The 21,515-nt window shown below is 39.4% G+C and overlaps 1 protein-coding gene across 4 annotated transcripts in view; it reads right to left on the bottom strand.

Moving 5' to 3' along the window:
- Window positions 1-21,515, bottom strand: part of TESK2 (testis associated actin remodelling kinase 2) — a 143,025-nt gene that overhangs the window by 38,955 nt on the left and 82,555 nt on the right. For 3 of the 4 annotated variants that reach the window (XM_025991953.2, XM_025991954.2, XM_025991956.2), the window contains exon 4: window positions 21-69. In XM_025991953.2, the coding sequence (XP_025847738.1) occupies window positions 21-69 (49 nt within the window). Of the gene's footprint in view, window positions 1-20; window positions 70-17,543; window positions 17,674-21,515 lie in introns of all 4 variants that reach the window. The other variant, XM_072724143.1, reaches the window with a different exon arrangement.

Below are 21,515 nucleotides of genomic sequence, written 5' to 3'. Positions count from 1 at the left end.
TATGCTTACTTCAATCTTACCTCTGTGAGTGCATGCAACTGTCCTTGATGTACACACACACCCATGAACCTATGAAATAAAACACATTTTTTAAACAAATGAAAAGAACATAATTGACATATTGAGAAACTAGTTTAGTTACTCGTGCATTAAAAACCAATCCAATACCTGTGAAGTCTCCCGCGTTCCTGTACAACCCTGTGGCCTAACTTTGATAACCAGGCTGGTAAATTTCTAGGTTTACATGAGACATCTGGTTGTAGCAAGATCTAGTGGTAAAAAGCAACTGTGGGGGCAGCCTGGGTGGCTCAGTGGCTTAGCGCCGCCTTCGGCCCAGGGCGTGATCCTTGGGACCCAGGATCGAGTCCTGTATCAGGCTCCTTGCATGGAGCCTGCTTCTCTCTGCCTGTGTCCCTGTCTCTCTCTTTCTCTGTGTCTCTCATGAATAAATAAAATCTTTAAAAAAAAAAAAAAAGCAACTGTGGAGGAGAGAAAGGAGTAAGCCTTAAAAATAGCATGGTATGGGACGCCTGGGTGGGTCAGCGGTTGGGTGTCTGCCTTCCGCTCAGGGTGTGGTCCCAGGATCTGGAATCGAGTCCCGCTTCAGGCTCCTGGCAGGGAGTCTACTTCTCCCTCTGCCTGTGTCTCTGCCTCTCTCTCTGTGTGTCTCTCATAAGTAAATAAATAAAATTAAAAAAAAATAACATGGTATATGGGAAAAGGAACCAAAGCACCTAACTGGAAGTGGAAACTTGATGCTGGTTTCAGCTTCACTACTATCTGACTACATGCTCATTAAAAAAAAAAAAAAAAAAAAAAAAAGAGAGAGAGAGAGACACTAACCTTATTTGAAGTTCAGTTTCTTCATCTAGAAAGTAAGTAGGTTGGACCACCCAAGCTGAAGGTGTGTAATTTACAAACTACCAACTACAGGAGCAGGTGGGGGAAGCACACATTTGCTGGAAGATAAAGGACTAACTTCTTAACATTAAAAGAACTCTTCCAAATATGTGAAAAAAGAGAGAGAGAGAGAGAGAGCCCAATGGAAAAATAAGCAGGGGGTTCCTGGGTGGCTCAGTCAGTTAAGTATCTCTTTCAGCTCAGGTCATGATACCAGGGAATCTGCTTCTCCCTCTCCATCTGCCCCTCACCCCTACTCATGCTTGCTCTCTCAAATAAATAAAATCTTAAAAAAAAAAAAAGTATATAATTCACAGAAAAATAAGTAAAATGTCTAATAAAAAATCAAAATATGCTCTAATTCACTCATAACTAAGGAAATACACATTAAAACAAGAAGATATTTCTTTTTAAATCTATCAAATGAACAAAATTTATGATCAATCATGCTCAGTGTTGTCCAGAAGGTGAGAAAACAGGAACAGGAAACACTGTTAAGTTCTTGGCACAACTTTTTCAAAGGGTAATTGATTATATCTAGCAAAAATTTTAAGCGCTCCAACAATTCCACTTCTCAGAATGTATGTTACAAATATACTCAATTTGGTTACATATAAAAGAACATCTACTTCATCACTGTATATCTAAATATCCACCAATAAAAGACTAGTTAAATATTGATGGTATACTCATAGACTGGAATACTATATAGCCATTAAAAAAGAACAGAGTAAGAGATCCCTGGGTAGCTCAGCAGTTTAGCGCCTGCGTTTGGCCTAGGGTGTGATCCTGGAGTCCCGGGATGGAGTCCCATGTCGGGCTCCTTGCATGGAGCCTGCTTCTCCATTTTCCTATGTCTCTGCCTCTCTCTCTCTCTCTCTGTCTCTCATGAATAAATAAATAAAATCTTTTTTTTTTTTTTTAAAGAACAGAGTAGATCTTCTTTATGCACTGATATGGGAAGATATCCAAATTGTACTGTTAAACAAAAACAGTGAGCTACAAATCCCATTTGTATAAAAAAAAGTTTGTATATTAACAGAAAATGTCTAGAAGCACTAATAATAATAATATATCATTTATATGTGGAATCTACAAAACAAAGCAAAACAAAAACAGATTCATAAATACAGAAAACAAATTGGTGGTTGCTTGGGAGGGGGGGTTGGCAGAGATGGGAGAAACAGGTGAAGGGGATTAAGAGGTACAAATTTCTAGTTATAAATAAATCATAGGGATGTAAAGTACACCACAGAAAATATAGTCAATAATATTGTAATAATTTTGCATGGTGACAAATGATGACTAACTTATGATAAGCACTTCGTAATATATATAAATGTTGAATCACTATGTTGTACACCTGAAACTGATATAATTTTGTAATATCAACTATACTTCAATTTAATAAGAGAAAAAAGAAGAGGGGAAGTCAGTTGAGAAGTATCTGGGGTGAAGACCAGGTAAACACAGAGGCAGAGATAGGAGTTATGCTGCCATAAACCAAAGAATGTCTGGAGTCACCAAAAGCCAGAATTAACAAGAGAGGATTCTCCCCTACAGCCTCCAGAGGAAGCGTTGCCTAACAATACTTTGATTTCAGACTTCAGAACCATGAGAGAATAAATTTAGATTGTTTAAAGCCACAAATTTATGGTGCTTCGTTAGGCAGTCCCAGGAAATGAATACAATGCATGACTGATTTTCTACAAAGGTAGGTAACAAAGGCAATTCAGTAGAGCAAAAATCTCTGTGACCTTCTATTAAGCAAAGGTTTCTTAGACATGATACCAAAGCATAATCTATAAAATTAAAAACTGATTAATTGGATTCTTAAAATCAAAATCTCTTAAGACACATTAAGAGAATGAAAAGACAAGTCATAGATTGCAGTGCATATATCTAAGAAAGAATTCGTGTTTAGATTTTTTTTTTTTTAAGATTTATTTATCTCAGAGGAAGGATGGGCAGAGGGAGAAGGGGAGAGAGAGAATCTCAAGCAGACTCTCCACACGGAGTGCTTGATCCCACAATCTGGAGATCACGACCCAAGCCGAAATCAAGTCTGCTCAACTGACTGAACCACCAAAATGTTTAGATTTTTTTATTTAAACATTTGTTTAAAAATTTTTTTTATTTAAACATTTGTTTAAAATTTAAACAAAAAATGTTTAGATTTTTTTTTAATCTTTCAAAATACAGTGATAACTCAATTTAAAAAACAGAAATGCAGGGACCCCTGTGTGGCTCAGCAGTTTAGTGCCTGCCTTTGGCTCAGGGCATTATCCTGGAGTCCCGGGATCGAGTCCCACATCGGGCTCCCTGCATGGAGCCTGCTTCTCCCTCTGCCTGTGTCTCTGCCTCCCTCTCTCTCTCTGTGTCTCTCATGAGTAAATAAATAAAATCTTAAAAATAAATAAAAATAAATAAAAATAAAAAACAGAAACACCTGGGTGGCTCCGTAGTTAAGATCTGCCTTTGGCTCAGGGCATGTCCTGGAGTCTCAGGATCAAGTCCCACATCAGGCTCCCTGCATAAAGCCTGTTTCTCCATCTGCCTGTGTCTCTGCCTCTCTCTCTGTGTGTCTCATGAGTAAATAAATAAAATCTTTAAACAAAAATAAATAAATAAATAAATTTTAAAAAACACAAGACATACTATACACCTAATAGAATATCTAAAATTAAAGGCTTTCAGTACCAAATGCTGGTAAAAATAAAGAGCAGCTGGAATAGTCATGCATTACTGGTGGGAATATGAAATGGCACATCACTTTGGAAGACACTGAGATAGTTTCTTAAATAAACATGTACCTTGATCCAGCTAGTCTATTCCTAGGTATTTAACCCAAAAGAGGTGAAAGTATATGTCAACACAAAACTTGTACAAAAATATTCATCAGCAGTTGAAGGAATAAAGCAAATTATGATATCCATACAATAAACTACTACTCAGCTATAAAAGGGAATGAACCAGGATCCCTGGGTGGCGCAGCGGTTTGGTGCCTGCCTTTGGCCCAGGGCGCGATCCTGGAGACCCGGGATTGAATCCCACGTCGGGCTCCTGGTGCATGGAGCCTGCTTCTCCCTCTGCCTGTGTCTCTGCCTCTCTCTCTCTCTCTCTCTCTCTCTCTCTGTGTGTGACTGTCATAAATAAAAATTAAAAAAAAAATTAAAAAAAAAAACCCAATAGGTTATATTTATACAAAAAAATTTTTAAATAAAAACCATAAATAAATGATGATGATCAAAAGTGGGAGAAGATAAATGTCACAAAGCCAGTGACAATTGGGTTTGGGTTGCCAAGAAGAAAGTCTCATTAACAATTCCCTCAAGAAGTACCTAGGTGGCTCAGTTGGTTAAGTTTCTGACTCTTTTTTTTTTTTTTTTTTTAGATTTTATTTATTTATTCTTGAGAGACAGAGGGGGAGAGAGAGAGAGGCAGAGACACAGGCAGAGGAAGAAGCAGGCTCCATGCAGGGAGCCCGACGTGGGACTCGATCCCGGGTCTCCAGGATCACGCCCTGGGCCAAAGGCAGGCACTAAACCACTGAGCCACCCAGGCATCCCAATGTCTGACTCTTGATTTCAGTTCAGATCATGGTCTCAGGGCTGTGAGAGGGAGCCCAGGGTCAGACTCCATGCTCAGTGGGGACTCTGCTTGAGATTCTCTCCCTCCCGCCACCCCTCTTCCCACTCATGTAAGCTCTCTCTTTATCTCTCAAATAAATAAATAAATCTTAAAAGAAAACACCAATGCCCTCAAGTTTCAAGTAAGCTCTAGTTTAGAAGGGCAAAGAAAGGGGGAGACTTGACTATAAGTGGGAGTAAGGCAAAGCAGTGACAAGGCTGGAAAAACTATTAAATTCCATGTAGGCAGAGTATAGGTCATAGTCTTCCTTGTGCTCACAGCACCCAATAGTATGTGCATACAGCAAACAGTATGCACATGCAGTAAACAATTGTTGAGTGAAAAGGAACTGAAGGAGAACACTTGGTTGGCTGTCATATCACAGTAGAGTTTTAAAGACATGTCACTCCAAACAAAATTACAAATGTAGAAATTTCAGAGTTTCTCCAAGAGGTAGTTTCTGGACTACTAGTTTCCTCTAAGTACATCCAGAGGTTTGGTGGGAACTTGAGAAAGGAAAGCACCCAAGGAAAGATCTAGGCAGTACTGAAAATAGGATGTAGGTGCCAAAGACTAGTCGAAACTTACCTGTGGCTTGGGAATAAATGGGAAGCAAATTGGTAAAAGAGTTAAAAGCCTCTGAAGTTAGAGGCTAGGGGTTCAAATCGCACTTCCACTTTACTAGGCAAGCATTAGTTTTCCTCTCTGTAAAATAGGATAACATTGTCCACAACATAAGGTTGTTGGAAAATAATAAATGAAATAATAAATGTAAAGTTCATAGCACTGTGACTGGTATACAGCAAGAGTTAAAAAAAAAAAGCAATTATCATAATTATAACCTAAATGTGGACTAGTTAAGAATCTAATTTGGTAGCAAGGTGCTTGAGCAGAAAAGCTTGTTTCTTTTTTTTTTGAAGACTTTATTTTTAAATAATCTCTACACCTATATGGGGCTTGAACTCATGACCCCATGATCAAGTCGCATGCTCCACCAACTGAGCCAACCAGGCACCCTGAAAAGCTTGTTTCTATGTGTCCAGTCTCCTCTTCATTCCACTCCCTGCCTTGGAAAAGTGGGACATTTAACTTCATTCATCTGTCAGTTTACTATGAAAATCACTACCTAATATGGAAGAGGGGGAGGGGGAGGAATGTGGGGCAGGTAAAAGTCTAACAAATAATGAACCTAAGTAATACAGGGCGCTGAAAGACTGAATCTGGAACACTGTTTCTGGCTAGCATGGCACTGTCTCTATAACCCATGGAGAAACAGCATCTGAAGGTGTCAGTTAACGTCAGAAACTTGGGTAAAAAAGAAGAAGCTGGGGACACCTGGGTGCTCAGTCTGTTAAATGTCTGCCTTTGGCTCAGGTCATGATCCCAGAGTCCTGGGATGGAGCCCCACGTCCGGCTCCCTGCTCAGTGGAGAGTCTGCTTCTCCCTCTCCCTCTGTTCTTCCCCCACTTATATGCTCTGTCACTTAAAAAAAAAAAAGGGCAGCCCGGGGGGCTCAGCAGTTTAGTGCCCCCTCAGCCCAGGGTGTGATCCTGGAGACCTGGGATCCAGTCCCTCATCGGGCTCTCCTGCATGGAGCCTGCTTCTCCCAGTGCCTGTGTCTCTGTCTCTGTCTCTCTCTCTCTCTCTCTGTGTCTCTTGGGAAGGGGAAGGGGGAAGGGAAGATTATTAAATAAAGAATAAATAAATCTGAAGAGGGGAGGGGAGGGGAGGGGAGAGGAGAGGAAAGAAAGCAAGCTATACTAGAGTAGAGAAAATCTGGACAAGATGAATGAGAAAACAGTTAATCTGAGGGAGTTGTAGTTGTACAGGTATCTTTAAAATGGGTCACTCTTGGAGCACCTGGGTGGCTCAATTGGTTAAGTATCTGCCTTCAGCTCAGGCCAATGATCTTGCGGTCCTGGGATAGAGCCCCGTATCAAGCTAACTGCTCAGTGAGGAGTCTGCTTCTCCCTCTCCCTCTGCTTCTCCCTCTGCTTATATCAAATAAATAAAATCTTAAAAAAAATTAAATGAAATATCTTCTCTAAATAAACTCCTTGGTTATTGGAATTATGAGAATCAGAATGCCATTCATTTATTAAACAATTATTAATTTATTTTTTATTTTTTAATTTAAATTTAAGTTAGTTAACATATAGTGTAGTACTGGTTTCAGAAGTAGAATTTAGTGATTACTTACATATAACATCTAGTGTTCATCCCAACAAGTGCCCTACTAATAATGCCCATCACCCATTTAAGCCTACCCCCCAACCCACTGCCCCTCCCAATCCTCAGTTTGTTCTCTATAGTTAACAGTCTTTATGGTTTGCTTCCTTCTCTGCTTTTTTTTTTTTAAGATTTTATTTATTTACTTATTCATAAGAGACACAGAAAGAGAGAGGCAGAGATATAGGCAGAGGGAGAAGCAGACTCCATGCAGGAAGCCCAATGCGGCACTCGATCCTGGGACTCCAGGACTATGCTCTGAGCCGAAGGCAGGCATTCAACCACTGAGCAACCCAGGTGTCCTTCCTTCTCTGTTTTTATCTTATTGTATTTTTCCTTCCCCCCCCCCTTTTTTTTTTTGATAGTCACACAACAGAGAGAGAGAGAGAGAGGCAGAGACACAGGCAGAGGGAGGAGCAGGCTCCATGCACCGGGAGCCCGACGTGGGATTCGATCCCGGGTCTCCAGGATCGCGCCCTGGGCCAAAGGCAGGCGCTAAACTGCTGCGCCACCCAGGGATCCCTATTTTTCCTTCCCTTATGTTCATCTGTTTTGTTTCTTATATTCCACATATGAGTGAAATCATATGATATGTGCCTTTCTCTGGCTGACTTATTTTGCTTAGCGTAACATACTCTAGTTTCATCCACATTGTTGCAAGTAAACAATTATTTATTGTGTGCAAGGCTTTAGGGACAGGACAGTGAATAAAACAAAGTCCCTGCTCTCACAGAACTTTCATTCTAGGGTTCATTCTGTTAGAAGGTAATTGTAATAAAAGCTAAGTGGAAAAAAAAAAGTTAAGTGGGTATTTTGCAGAATGTGGCTAAACTGCATGCATAAATAGCTGTTTCTAGTGAGCCTCTTATAGAAAGGATGCTTCTCTTGAGATTAAATGGTATCCCTACCTAAGAAAAATTCTATTCCCATTATCCCACCAAAGCAAAAAAAGATAAAGCAAAATATGATAAGCTACATTTCTTTCTTTATTATGGCTTTCCAAACTAGAACAGGCCCTACCAAGGGTGGACTAACTATGGCCCACTATTCTTTTTATTTTTTATTTTTTTAATTTTTTTTTCATTATTTATGATAGTCACAGAGAAAGAGAGAGAGAGGCAGAGACACAGGTAGAGGAAGAAGCAAGCTCCATGCATCGGGAGCCCGATGTGGGATTCGATCCCGGGTCTCCAGGATCGCGCCCTGGGCCAAAGGCAGGTGCTAAACCACTGCGCCACCCAGGGATCCTCCCACTATTCTTTTTAATAATCTTTTATTGGAACACAGTCACGTTATTGTCTATGGCAGCTTAGTTGCAATAGAGACTATAAGACCTCCAGACGAGATGGGGCACGTTTAGGGTGGTATGGCCGTAGATGAGACTATAAGACTTTCAAAGACCAGAATATTTACTGTTTAGTCCTTTACAGAAAAAGTTTGCTGATCCTTGCACTAGAGCAAAGGGGCCTATCCATTCCCATATAGAGGAACTTAAGCAAGTTACTTAGTATTTATAAATCTCAATATCCTCAGCTTCAAAAATAGACCTGAAAATAACACCATCTTAGAAGCTTGTTAGGAGGATTAAATATCAAAACAAACAAACAAACAAACAAAAAAAAAGGAGGATTAAATATGATAGTTCAGCTACAGTGTTTAGCAATGTCTAGTCCATGTTCAAATAAAACTTAGTGACTTTTAATTTATCATTATTAATGATCCTAAATTATGCCATCCCTTACATGGCTTTTGGGTCACCTTTTAAAACACACAGTATGTCATTACCTTCTTCATAAAGCTTCAATGACTCCCTTCTGCCAATAGAATAATGTTGAAATTCCTTACCACAGTATTTAAAACTTGATCTGCTCCAACTCATGGAGCATCTTTGGATCCTCATAATTTTGCACGAGCCTTATTCTTTGCCCATCTCTCCATCTCCTCTGGCTCTTTCCTACAAATATTCTTAAATTTCCCCCATCTTAAAAAATGCTTCTCTTGCCCTTCCCTAAAATAGGATACTAATTCACTGTTTTCACTTGTTACCAAACTTTAATAGGTTTGGTTGATAGATTACATTCACCATCTATATTTCTTTAACCTTCATTCATTCTTAAACTCATTATAATTGGTCTTCTGCCCATATAACTCTTTTGTAACTTCCTTACTATGAAGGATTCAGAGTTTTATTTATTCTTGCATTCTAGTATCTAGTATAGTATTTGGCACATAGTAAGCAAGCTCTCAGTAAAGGTTTGTTGAATGGCATGAATGATTTTTATGACCTACAAACTCAAGCTCAAGCTCTCCTCTGAGTAGGAAGACTTTATTTCATTTTACTGAAAATCATCCTTCCAGGATCAGCTAAAATTTCATCTCCTCGATTTTATCTGGATATCTTTAGCTAGCATTAATCCTCTCTTCTCCTCCCTCCAAGAGTACTGCTATGCACATTTCACCCTGCGTTGAAAGATTGTTCATAAGCATAACTGAGATGGTCCAGGTCTGGAGTCAGACTGCTTGTATTTGAATCCTGGCTCTGCCCCTTCATGATAATCTCTCCGTATTTTAGTTTCTTCACATGCAAAATGGAAGTATTACTATTACCTAACCCATATGGTCATTGTGAAGATGATATGACATAACTTGGGCTCCTGGAACATAACAAGTACTAATATATGTTACCTATTCTTCTTCTTCTTTTAACATTTCTAACATTTTCTCCTTTTCCAGGCTGGAATATAACAAAGGTTTTCGGGCAGCCTGGGTGGCTCTGCAATTTGGTGCCTTGGCGCCGCCTTCAGCCCAGGGTGTGATCCTGGGGACCCAGGATCAAGTCCCATGTCAGGCTCCCTGGATGGAGCCTGCTTCTCCCTCTGCCTCTCTGTGTCTCTCATGAATAAATAAATAAAATTTTTTAAAAAATAAGAAAGGTTTTCAAGAATACAGATCTCGGGTCACCTGGGTGGCTCAGCAGTTGAGCAACTGCCTTAGGCTCAGGGCGTGATCCTTGTCCAGGGATCAAGTCATGCATCAGGCTCCCTGCAAGAAGCCTGCTTCTCCCTCTGTCTGTGTCTCTGCCTGTGTGTGTGTGTGTAAATAAATAAAATCTTTTTAAAAAATACAGATCTCTTTTCATTTGTTTCTATATACAGTGCCTGATACAGTGCTTTGCACATAAGATGCTAAACATAACACTTTTTTTTTAAAGATTTATTTATGTATTTATGATAGACAGAGAGAGAGAGGCAGAGACACAGGAGGAGGGATAAGCAGGCTCCATGCCGGGAGCCCGATGCGGGACTCGATCCCAGGACTCCGGGATGCCTGGGCCAAAGGCAGGCGTCAAACCGCTCTGAGCCACCCAGGGATTCCCTAAACATAACACTTCCAAAAGTGTTGATGATTTTACTTTGCACTTAAAATGCTAAACAGAACACTTCTGCAAGTTTGGTGATTATGCAAAAGCAATAATCACCAAATTAACTTCACAATGTAAATTCATTTTCTAAGAAAGAACGGTTAAAGGCAGGTTAAAGCTGGAAAGCCAGGACTTATTATTTTATTTAATCAAGTATTTATATAGAAGGTACGCAATAGGATTCTCCTGGCAAAACAATGGCTGCATTTTAAAGTCATGGGTCCCTTAGAAGCTGAAGGCTTGGTTTGGGTGTGATACATCCTGGCTTCCGCCCTCGCCTCCCAGACCCACCATTCACTATGACCACATCATCCACAGAGATGTTACAGCCAGCACATTTAGGCAGGCACTGGCTTCATGTGACAATTTTCTGCCTGCCTTCCTCCCCACCCCCAACTCACATCACCACATCACAGTGGTATCGCACAACTCTACCTCTATGTGTGACTTTTCTGACTGGCCTCCTCAACCTCATTTCCTTTCTACCACCCACCACATCCAAAATAGTGTCACAGAGCTTGCAAACTAAGACAGGCATTAGCTTTATATTGTAAGAAGAGTTTGAGCAGAGTTTATCATTCCAGTTGCTATAAAAAGAATATACTTTAAAAGGGAAATATTAAAAAATAATAAAAATTAAAATTAAAAGGGAAATATTACTATCCTTAACAGAAAAATATTTGCCTAGAAAAATATTTAATATCAACCGTAAGTTTTCACTGAAATTGCTAATTATATTAAAATCTAAGTTGTAAAATAAATAAATAACATAAAATAAATAAAATAAATAAAATCTAAGTTGTAGATGAAGCCTCAAATCTTTTTTGGTATGAGACCAGACCTAAAAAAAAATTACATTCTGAATGACTTTTTAAGATTTTATTTATTCATTCATGAGAGACAGAGATAGAGAGCGGCAGAGACACAGGAGGGAGAAGCAGGCTCCATGCAGGGAGCCTAACATGGGAAATTTATCCCAGGTCTCCAGGATCAGGCCCTAGGCCAAAGGCAGGCACTAAACCGCTGAGCCACCTGGGCTGCCCATTCTGAATGATTCTTACTCCCCACTACCACCAACCAAAATCATGCCAGCTAGAAGTACTTAGCTCAGGATAAAAAAGCACTTTTTGTTTGGTTTGGTTTTGGGTTTTTTTTTTTTTTTTTAAGATTTTATTTATTTATTCATGAGAGACAGAAACAGAGGCAGAGACATAGGCAGAAGGAAAAACAGGCTCCCCACAAGGAGCCTGATGTGGGACTTGATTCCAGACCCCAGGATCACGTCCTAAGCCAAAGGCAGGATGCTCAACTGTTGAGCGACCCAGGCAGCCCAACAAAGCATTTTGTTAATGCATGTGTTTGACACCAAGTGATTACTGAAATTTATTATTTTCAGTTTCGTACTATACAGACACTCATCTTAAGAAGTAGGAAGAAGAAAAAAAAAAAAAGAAGTAGGAAGAGCTGTTTTTGTTTTTTAGACAAGTACTTCCTAAATTTTAATGTGCAAACAAACCACCTGGGAATTGCAGGTTCTCATCTATAGGTCGGGGCAGTAGGGGGCTGAGAGTCTGAATTTCTAATAAGCTCCCAGCTGATGCTGATAGGTCCATGGACCATACACTGAGCAAGAAGGCTCAGTCTAGATAAAAGACAGCTGATCACCCACTCAGTAAGACCATAAGAGGAAACAACTCTGATACTACTGGTATACTAGACTTTGACCAGAAACTTAATTTGCCTTAGTCTTTCTTATAGCATGATCTACTATTTTCCATAAAGTGTCATTATCATGCTTTTATACATCCTTTGATTTTTCTCAGGCTATTCCCACTGCCTAGAATGCCCCTTCCCTTCATTTCTACAATGCCCCTCAAAGCCCAGTTCATATACTTCCTTTCCCACAAAACAAATATAGCTCCAAGTAGAAGTACTTCTGAACTAGCATCCTTCTGAACTACCAAAGCACTCCATCTACACTACTCTCCTACCTGGCATCATTTCCTACCTTTTTTTAAATTAAAGATTTTATTGATTTATTCATGACAGACACAGAGAGAGTGAGAGGCACAGACACAGGCAGAGGGAGAAGCAGGCTCCATGCAGGGAGCCTGACGTGGGACCCAATCCCACACCTTCAGGATCACACCCTGGGCTGAAGGCAGCGCTAAACCACTGGGCCACCGGGGCTGCCCCATTTCCTACCTTTAACTATGTTTTGTGAAATGAAATGAATTCTCTTGCCTGTCATATGACAGTATATAATACTTGCTGGGTAAATTTAAAACACAATTCTGACCACTCAAAAATTATTGAATGCCTACTATGCGCCAGGCACTGGTAATGATTATATGATTATGATAGCAACTGACTGACTCTTAAAGAACACTTACTATGCAGGCATTGTTTTTATATTATATTCATTTAATCCCCATAATAATCTAATGAAGTAATACTTTTATCCTCCCAATCATATTGATAAAGAAACTTAGGCTCTGGGATCCCTGGGTGGCTCAGCAGTTTGGTGCCTGCCTTCGGCCCAGGGCATGATCCTGGAGTTCCCGGATCGAATCCCACATCAGGCTCCCTGCATGGAGCCTGCTTCTCCCTCTGCCTATGTCTCTGCCTCTCTCTCTCTCTGTGTGTCTCTCATGAATAAATAAATAAAATCTTAAAAAAAAAAAAAAAAAGAAAGAAACTTAGGCTCTGAGAAATAAAGTAACCTGCCCAAAGTCGTATAGATAATAAGTGGCAGAGCCAGGCATCAAACCGAAATGGTGGGTTCTGTGCTCTTAATCACAATGTTATGTTACCTCTCTCTATAGTTATAAAAAGGACTAAAAAATGAAGACACAATACTTTTCATTAAGAAGATACTGGCAATTCAAATTTTTTGAGTCAGCTTATAGCTCCTGATCAAAGTCCAAATTCCTTAGGATGTTATTCAAGAATGCGAATGATCTGACCCACACCTCTCTTACTTTATCTCCTATTTACATCCACCTACATTCTTTATGTTTTAGTTATATAACTTGCTACTTCTAAAAATGTCCTTTAGGACATCTCCTACTTCCATATTGAGAAGCAGACTACCTGCCCAGGAGAGAGCCTGAGGTGGGGCTCAATCCCAGGACCCTGAGATCACAACCTGAGCCAAACCTCCTCCTGTGTCTCTGCCTCTCTCTCTCTCTCCCTCTCTCTGTGTCTTCATGAATAAATAAAATCTTTAAAAAAAATAAAACTCTATTATAACATTTATAATATTATAAATTAAAAAACTTAATGTGCCTTCCACATCAAGTTTTATCTATGTCTGCTTCTTCCACTAAATTAGAGGGTTCTTGAGGGCAGGGATCTTATGTGTGGAAGAGAATGGTTATTTATTCACTAAATTGCTTCCCTCTTCTTCCTTAAGTAAATGACATTTCCCAGTGTCTACAGCCATTGGTTAAGATAATAATACTGAGTTCTGGACAGTGGTATAGGGATAGAAATGATTATGTCATTTCTAGGCCTGTTCCATAAAAACCTGAACCCTATCCTCCACACTTTCTTCCTTCATCTGTCAGCAGATACAGAAGATCCAGTGAAGGACTCTGAGGCCCGATCCTAGGTTTAAAAAAAAAAAAAAAAAAAAAAAAAAAAAAAAAAAAGCTCCCCTTCTACCTCTACTCAGTAACATGCATTGAACTAGGACATTAATAAAAAAAATGCCTTTAAGGGATACCTGCCTGGATTGGTTGGTGGAGCATGTGACTCTTGATCTTGGGGTTATGAGTTCAAGTTCCATTTTAGGTGTAGAGATTACTTAAAAACTTGAGAGAGAGACAGAGACAGAGAGAGACAGAGGGAAAGGAAGGAAGGAAGGAAAGAGAGAAAGAAACAAACAAATCAAGCTTTTAAATAAATAAGATTTTGTGTTGTTTATTACAGTAATTAGTCCTCCTGGAATAAATATATCATGTAGTTTTGTCTGTATATATACCTAAAACACTGCCTTGTTCATAGTTATCCAGCAGTCTCCAAAATGGAGAATGAGCAAGATTATCCACTAAAGTATGGGAAGAAAATTAGAATTTTTACCTATATTATTTTTACACAAAAAAGAGAAAATGAGTTTTAGTAATATTTAATATGGGTTAATAATAGCACCTGGGGATATGCTCAATTGTTTTTTTTTTTATTTTTTTTTTATTTTTTTATTTTTTTTTTTTTTATGATAGTCACACACAGAGAGAGAGAGAGAGAGAGAGAGAGGCAGAGACATAGGCAGAGGGAGAAGCAGGCTCCATGCACTGGGAGCCCGACGTGGGATTCGACCCCGGGTCTCCAGGATCGCGCCCTGGGTCAAAGGCAGGCGCTTAACCGCTGCGCCACCCAGGGATCCCGCTCAATTGTTTTCCTAATGGGATGGTATGATAGAAGATGTCCAAGATGTCCATGTTATAAACCCCAAAACCTGTGAATTTGTTATGTTATGCTATATGGCAAGGGAATTGATTAAAATTGCAGACAGAATTAAGCTTGCTAATCAGTTGACTTTAAAATAGGGTGATTACAGCAAAGGATACAGTCAACAAAACTAAAAGACAACCTACAGAATGGGAGAAGATATCTGCAAATGACATATCAGATAAAGGGCTAGTTTCCAAAATCTATAAAGAACTTATTAAACTCAACACCAAAGAAACAAACAATCCAATCATGAAATGGGCAAAAGACATGAACAGAAATCTCACAGAGGAAGACATGGACATGGCCAACATGCACATGAGAAAATGCTCTGCATCACTTGCCATCAGGGAAATACAAATCAAAACCACAATGAGATACCACCTCACACCAGTGAGAATGGGGAAAATTAACAAGGCAGGAAACAACAAATGTTGGAGAGGATGTGGAGAAAAGGGAACCCTCTTACACTGTTGGTGGGAATGTGAACTGGTGCAGCCACTCTGGAAAACTGTGTGGAGGTTCCTCAAAGAGTTAAAAATAGACCTGCCCTACGACCCAGCAATTGCACTGTTGGGGATTTACCCCAAAGATTCAGATGCAATGAAACGCCGGGACACCTGCACCCCGATGTTTCTATCAGCAATGGCCACAATAGCCAAACTGTGGAAGGAGCCTCGGTGTCCATCGAAAGATGAATGGATAAAGAAGATGTGGTTTATGTATACAATGGAATATTACTCAGCAATTAGAAACGACAAATACCCACCATTTGCTTCAACGGGGATGGAACTGGAGGGTATTATGCTGAGTGAAATAAGTCAATCGGAGAAGGACAAACAGTGTATGTTCTCATTCATTTGGGGAATATAAATAATAGTGAAAGGGAATATAAGGGAAGGGAGAAGAAATGTGTGGGAAATATGAGAAAGGGAGACAGAACATGAAGACTCCTAACTCTGGGAAACGAACTAGGGGTGGTGGAAGGGGAGGAGGGCGGGTGTTGGAGGGGAATGGGTGACGGGCACTGAGGTGGACACTTGACGGGATGAGCACTGGGTGTTTTTCTGTATGTTGGTAAATTGAACACCAATAAAAATTAATTAAAAATAAATAAATAAATAAAAATAAAAATAAATAAATAAACACAAGATGGGGAATCGGTAAAAAATAAAATAAAATAAAATAAAATAAAATAAAATAAAATAAAATAAAATAAGGTGATTATCCTGGATTATCAAGTACACTTGCAGTGTTATCACAGTGGTCTCCAAAGGTAGAAGAGGGAGGCCAAAAAGTTAGTATTAGAGGGATATAATGTGAAAAAGAATCAGCTCATCTCTGGTGGCTTTGAGCATGGAAGGAGCTACAAGCCAAGGAATACAAGCAGCCACTAGAAATGTAGAAAAGTAAGGAAACAGATTCTTCCCTAGAGCCCCCAGAAAGAGCCCTTCTCAATACCTTGATGTTAGCCCAGTAAGACCCACATCAGACTTCTGACCTATAGAACTGTAAGATAATGAATTTGTGTTGTCTTAAGCCACTAGGTAATTTGTTATGGCAGCCATAGAAAACTAATGATACATAATAAAAAATGACATAATCTTATGTTATAATATTTATAGACCTAGGATAGACTTTGGGCTTTGGCTCCTTCTAAACAAGCACAAGGAGGGACGGTTGGGTGGCTCAGTCAGTTAAGCATCCAACTCCAGATTTTGGTTTAAGTTATGGTCTTAAGGTTGTGAGATCGAGCCCCAAGTCAAGTCCTGGGCAGTGTGGAGTCTGCTTGGGATTCTCTCTCTTCCTTTCCCTCTGCCCCTTCCTCTGCTGTCTCTAAAATAAAGAAAGAAAAACTAAAAAAATAAAATAAAATAACAAAGCATAAGGAAAACAACATTATTATGTTCCGTGGGAGCATTTACCTTCACTCAGTCAAATATTTATTGAGCTCACAGTTCGGTTCTCAGGGTTAAACATTAAGGTTTAAATACTATCCCTCTTCAAAAGTTTATTACTGAAAGAGAAGAGGGAGAGGTGTGACAGCAATCTAAAACACATCTAGGGGATCCCTGGGTGGCACAGCGGTTTAGTGCCTGCCTTTGGCCCAGGGCGCGATCCTGGAGACCCGGGATCGAATCCCATGTCAGGCTCCCAGTGCATGGAGCCTGCTTCTACCTCTGCCTGTGTCTCTGCCTCTCTCTCTCTCTCTCTCTGTGTGACTATCATAAATAAAAAAAAAATAATAAATAAAACACATCTAGCTGTTCTCACTCTGGAAAAACACACACACACACACACACAAAACACTGACACTGCTGTTAGTTTTGGACCTGTTCGATATTACATAATAGGACCTAGTAAGAATTCTGTGGTTATTATATCAAAGCTGTCCAGAAAACTACTACTTGTTGCTAACCTATAATACACATAGAAACTGTGCTAAGTGTTTTATATGTATCATCTGAGATTAAATTACCCTCATTTTATTCTCTAGGAAAATGAGGTTCAGAGCATTTAATGATTTGACAAAGGTTGGAGAAGTACTGGAATCTGGATCTGTTGGCTCCAAAAGCTATGTTTTGTTCTGTGACAATGGGTATGGAAGAAAAAGGACCAGTGGTTCAATAATAACTTCATTTTTGGGGCGCCTGAGTGGCACAGCAGGTTAAGCAACCAACTCTTGGTTTTGGCTCAGGTTGTGATCTCAGGGTTGTGGGACTGAGCCCTGCATATGGGGCTCCACACACAGCAGAGAGTCTGCCTGAGACTCTCTCCTTCTGCCCCTCCTCCCCATATGCTCTCTCTCTAAAATAAATAAATCTTTAAAAATAATAACTTATTTTTTATTCATAAAAAATAACTACCTATCTGTAAATCAATGAAAATTTAACTAGTTTGTTTTACAAACCTTTCTACTGCTAGCTTTGAGCAATAGGCAGCATCCATGTTGCAGGAGTTCTTCTGACCTGTACTGGTTTTCCAGAAAAAATGTCTGGCTCCAAAGTTATGGTAAATACAATAAGAGGTCTGAAATAAACCTGTAATATAATATTAAAATGTGAGTAGGATTTTTATATTAATATGCTTTCTAAAATGCCTACATGTGAAATCTACTTATACTGGTTTACTTTTCTTTAAAAAAGTTTTTCCAGGAGTTTTTTTATATTTTTATCTGATTTCCTCCCATAATTGAAAGGCCCTACAACATATCCCACCAGATTCCACTAAGCTTTAATATGCGGCACTAAAATGAACAGCAGTTCATTTTAGCAGTAGCAGTAGCAAGCATTGCATTCTACTCCCAAATAAAGCAAAGTTACCACCACTCTCTTGGACCAGAAAAAATTACCAATAACCAAAAAGGAGAAGAAAGGGCAATGCCTCAGATCTCAAGTCCCAAAAGAGCTATGAATCTAGACCCATAAAAAAAGCAGTAATATCTTTTGGTAAAGCTTGCTGCAGTTCAAACGTGTTTTAGAGGTATTACATCATGGAAAACTGGTTGTGCTAGGTCCTAGCTATGAGAACCCAAAGAAAACTCAGCTGAACAGATATTAACCACCAAAGCCTCACATCAGGTGACACCAAACAGGGCTGGTTCAGTCTGGCGTTCTCTTTTCTGTCCACAGTTTTATAGTCCGATTTTAAGATAGCTAAAGGCAAATAAACATTGCTCGGCCATCACTTAGATCATGTAGATAATACTACATATAATAACAAGAGGACCAATGAAAATTATGGTCTATTCTACTTTTTTCTAGTGAAACAGTACAAATATTTTAAAAATTAAAAGATCTGCTTGTTTATAAATATGAAACTAGTTGTTTTTTTAAAAAGATTTTATTTATTTATTTATTTGAGAGGGGGGAGAGAGAAAGAGAGAGGACAGCGGTGGGGTGGGGCTGAAAGAGAGGGACAGGCTGACTCCCCGCTGAGCAAGGAGCCTGATGTGGGGCTCAATCCCAGGGCTGAAGGCAGACATTTAACCAGTTGAGCCACCCAGGCGCCCCTTAAAGCAGTTTAATAGATTTTTAAAATCCTAGATTTCTGAGAGAAAACAAATATTCTCTATCTTAAATAACAACTGAAAGTAAACTGAGACTGATAATTAAACTCATTCTTTAAATATTTTACTTCACAGAAAATCTTAAACCACCTTGCTCAAAACTGACATGCAAACAGCAAAATACCAAATCTTCTGGCAAAGGCAGAACTATTAATACATATATGTTCCCAAAATGTTTTGATTTTTTAATCTGGGAAGTTCAGAAGAGAACTAATATCCACAAATCCAAGTATCCAGATTGTCTCGCCAAGCACTGAAAATGCTTCCTCCTTCCCAAATGTGTCCTTTATTCTAAGATGACTCAAACTAACACCCAAGTAGCAAAATATAAACACAAACTTTGGGCAGCCCAGGTGGCTCAGCGGTTTAGCACAGCCTTCAGCCCAGGGCCTGATCCTGGAGACCCGGGATCGAGCCTCACATTGGGCTCCCTGCATGGAGCCTGTCTCTCTCTCTCTCTCTGTCTCTGTCTCTCTCTCTTTCTGTCTCTCATGAATAAGTAAATAACATATTAAAAAAAAGAAATGTTTACTCTTGTTGACAAATTGAACACCAATAAAAAATAAATTTATTAAAAAAATAAATAAACACAAACTTCGATTTATGTGAGCATACTTCTGAAGCACTCTCACACTATTTATTTCTTCACTCTCTCCCAAAGTAGAAGAAATATATAGAGGAAAGAGAACAATTCAATCTAAAAAGCATGTGTTGGGATGCCTGGGTGCTCAGTTGGTTAAGCAACTGCTCAGGTCGTGATCCTGGGGTCCTGGGATCGAGCCCCACATCAGGCTTTCTGCTGGGTAGCCTGCTTCTTCCTCTCCCTCTGCCTGACGCTCTGCTTTACTTGTGCAAGCTCACTCGCTTGTTCTGTCAAATAAATAAATAAAATCTTCAAAAAAAAAAAAAGCATGTCAAGAAAATGAATGTGTGCAAGGTTTGTGCTCTCTATAAACAGAACACTTAAAAACTTTTTACTACCTGCTATATATAAACTAAGTACAGTGATAGGCAAAGGGAACTCAGTAGGTGCTAGAGAAATAAAGATGATGGTCCCTTCTTCAAGGAGTTCATGGACAAATAATGATAATGATGGATTACACTTACTAAGCACTTACTATGCATAACAAGTAAGTATAATAAGTACTTTACAGGTATTACCTCATTTAATCCTATGAAAACATCATGTTATAGACACTATTATTATCTCCATTTTACAAATAAGAAAATTGAGAAAAGACTAAGTGGCTTGCCCAAAGTCACACAACTTGCAAATGCAGAGTCAAACTGGATTCTTAACTCTTAAGCTTTATGCTCTATAGCCTCAATATATGATGCATCAGATAGTTATGACTACAGTAATAACAATAATCAAATATAATAATCAACATTTAGTGCCTTGCACTGTGGTAAGTTCTTTATCTCTAATTCTCTGATCAACATGGTATAGCAGTACTATTGTTACTCTACTTCATTGATGAGAAAATTGAGGTTATAGAAGTTACATAATTTGCCAAAGATCCCCTAACTACTAAGAGACACAACTATCTTGAACCTCTCCTCTGAATTCTAGACCTGTTTATCCCACTGCCAATTTGATAACCCCTGATTTCCTATCGCCAAAACCTGTCCCCTATTCAGGCTTCTCCAATGCAGTTACTGGCAATTTAATTCTCCCAGTTGTTCATTTCAGAAGCCTCATCCTTGAGGCATCCCTGGGTAGCTCAGCAGTTGAGTGTCTGCCTTTGGCTCAGGGTGTAATCCTGGGGTCCCAGGATCAAGTCCCACATCGGGCTTCCTGCACGGAGCCTGCTTCTGTCTCTGCCTCTCTCTCTGTGTCTCTCATGAATAAATAAAGCCCTTTTAAAAAAAAGTCATCCCTGACTCCTTCCCTTGTACCAATACCCTACACCAAATCCATTAGGAAATCTCATTGCCTCTACTAAAAAAATACCCAGAGATATCCAGAACCCAACTATTTCTCTCTACCTTCATTGCTACCACACAGTCCAAGCCATCATCAGCTTTCTCTAGATAATTGCAATAGTGTCCTTAGTTTTTATCAAATATACATTTACATAGCCTCAAATAAGTATATAATGGAAAAAAACAGTCCCCTGGCCTGCCATATCACTGCTGAATCCTATTCCCCAAAGGGAACCACTCTTAACTCTTTCAGCTGTGTCTTCTATTTATCATCATAGTTCTAGCTATCTACTGATTATGCTGCTATTTCTCACCTTCTACTGACTTTCCAGTGTGGACACTAAAGATTCAGCCCTCTTAAATTATTTCCCTTCCAATATCTATATAAGAAAATCTTGGGTCTCCGAAACAATCTACATATTTAATGAAATCCCCATCAAAAACAGGATTTTTCGGGGCACCTGGGTGGCTCAGTGGTTGAGTATCTGCCTTTGGCTCAGGGCATGATCTCGGGGTCCTGGGATAGAGTCCTGCATCAGGCTCCCCACAGCGAGCCTCCTTCTCCCTCTGCCTATGTCTCTGTCTCTTTTTCTGTGTCTCTCATGAATAAATAAAATCCCAAGACCCCAGGATTTAAATCAGTTAAAAAAGATTTTAAAAGATAATATAGGGACGCCTGGGTGGCTCAGCGATTTGGCGCCTGCCTTTGGCCCAGGGTGTGATCCTGGAGTCCCGAATCAATTCCCACATCAGACTCCCTGCATGGGGCCTGCTTTTTCCCTTTGCCTGTGTCTCTGCCTCTCTCTTTCTCTGTGCCACTCATGAATAAATAAATAAAATCTTTTTTAAAAATAAAATAAATAAAAATAAAAGATATTATAATACACA

The sequence above is a fragment of the Vulpes vulpes genome, chromosome 10 (assembly GCF_048418805.1).
Source record: "Vulpes vulpes isolate BD-2025 chromosome 10, VulVul3, whole genome shotgun sequence".
Taxonomy (NCBI): Eukaryota; Metazoa; Chordata; class Mammalia; order Carnivora; family Canidae; genus Vulpes; species Vulpes vulpes.
The sequence above is the reverse complement of the archived record's forward strand: the minus strand, read 5'-3'. Positions and strand labels throughout refer to the sequence as shown.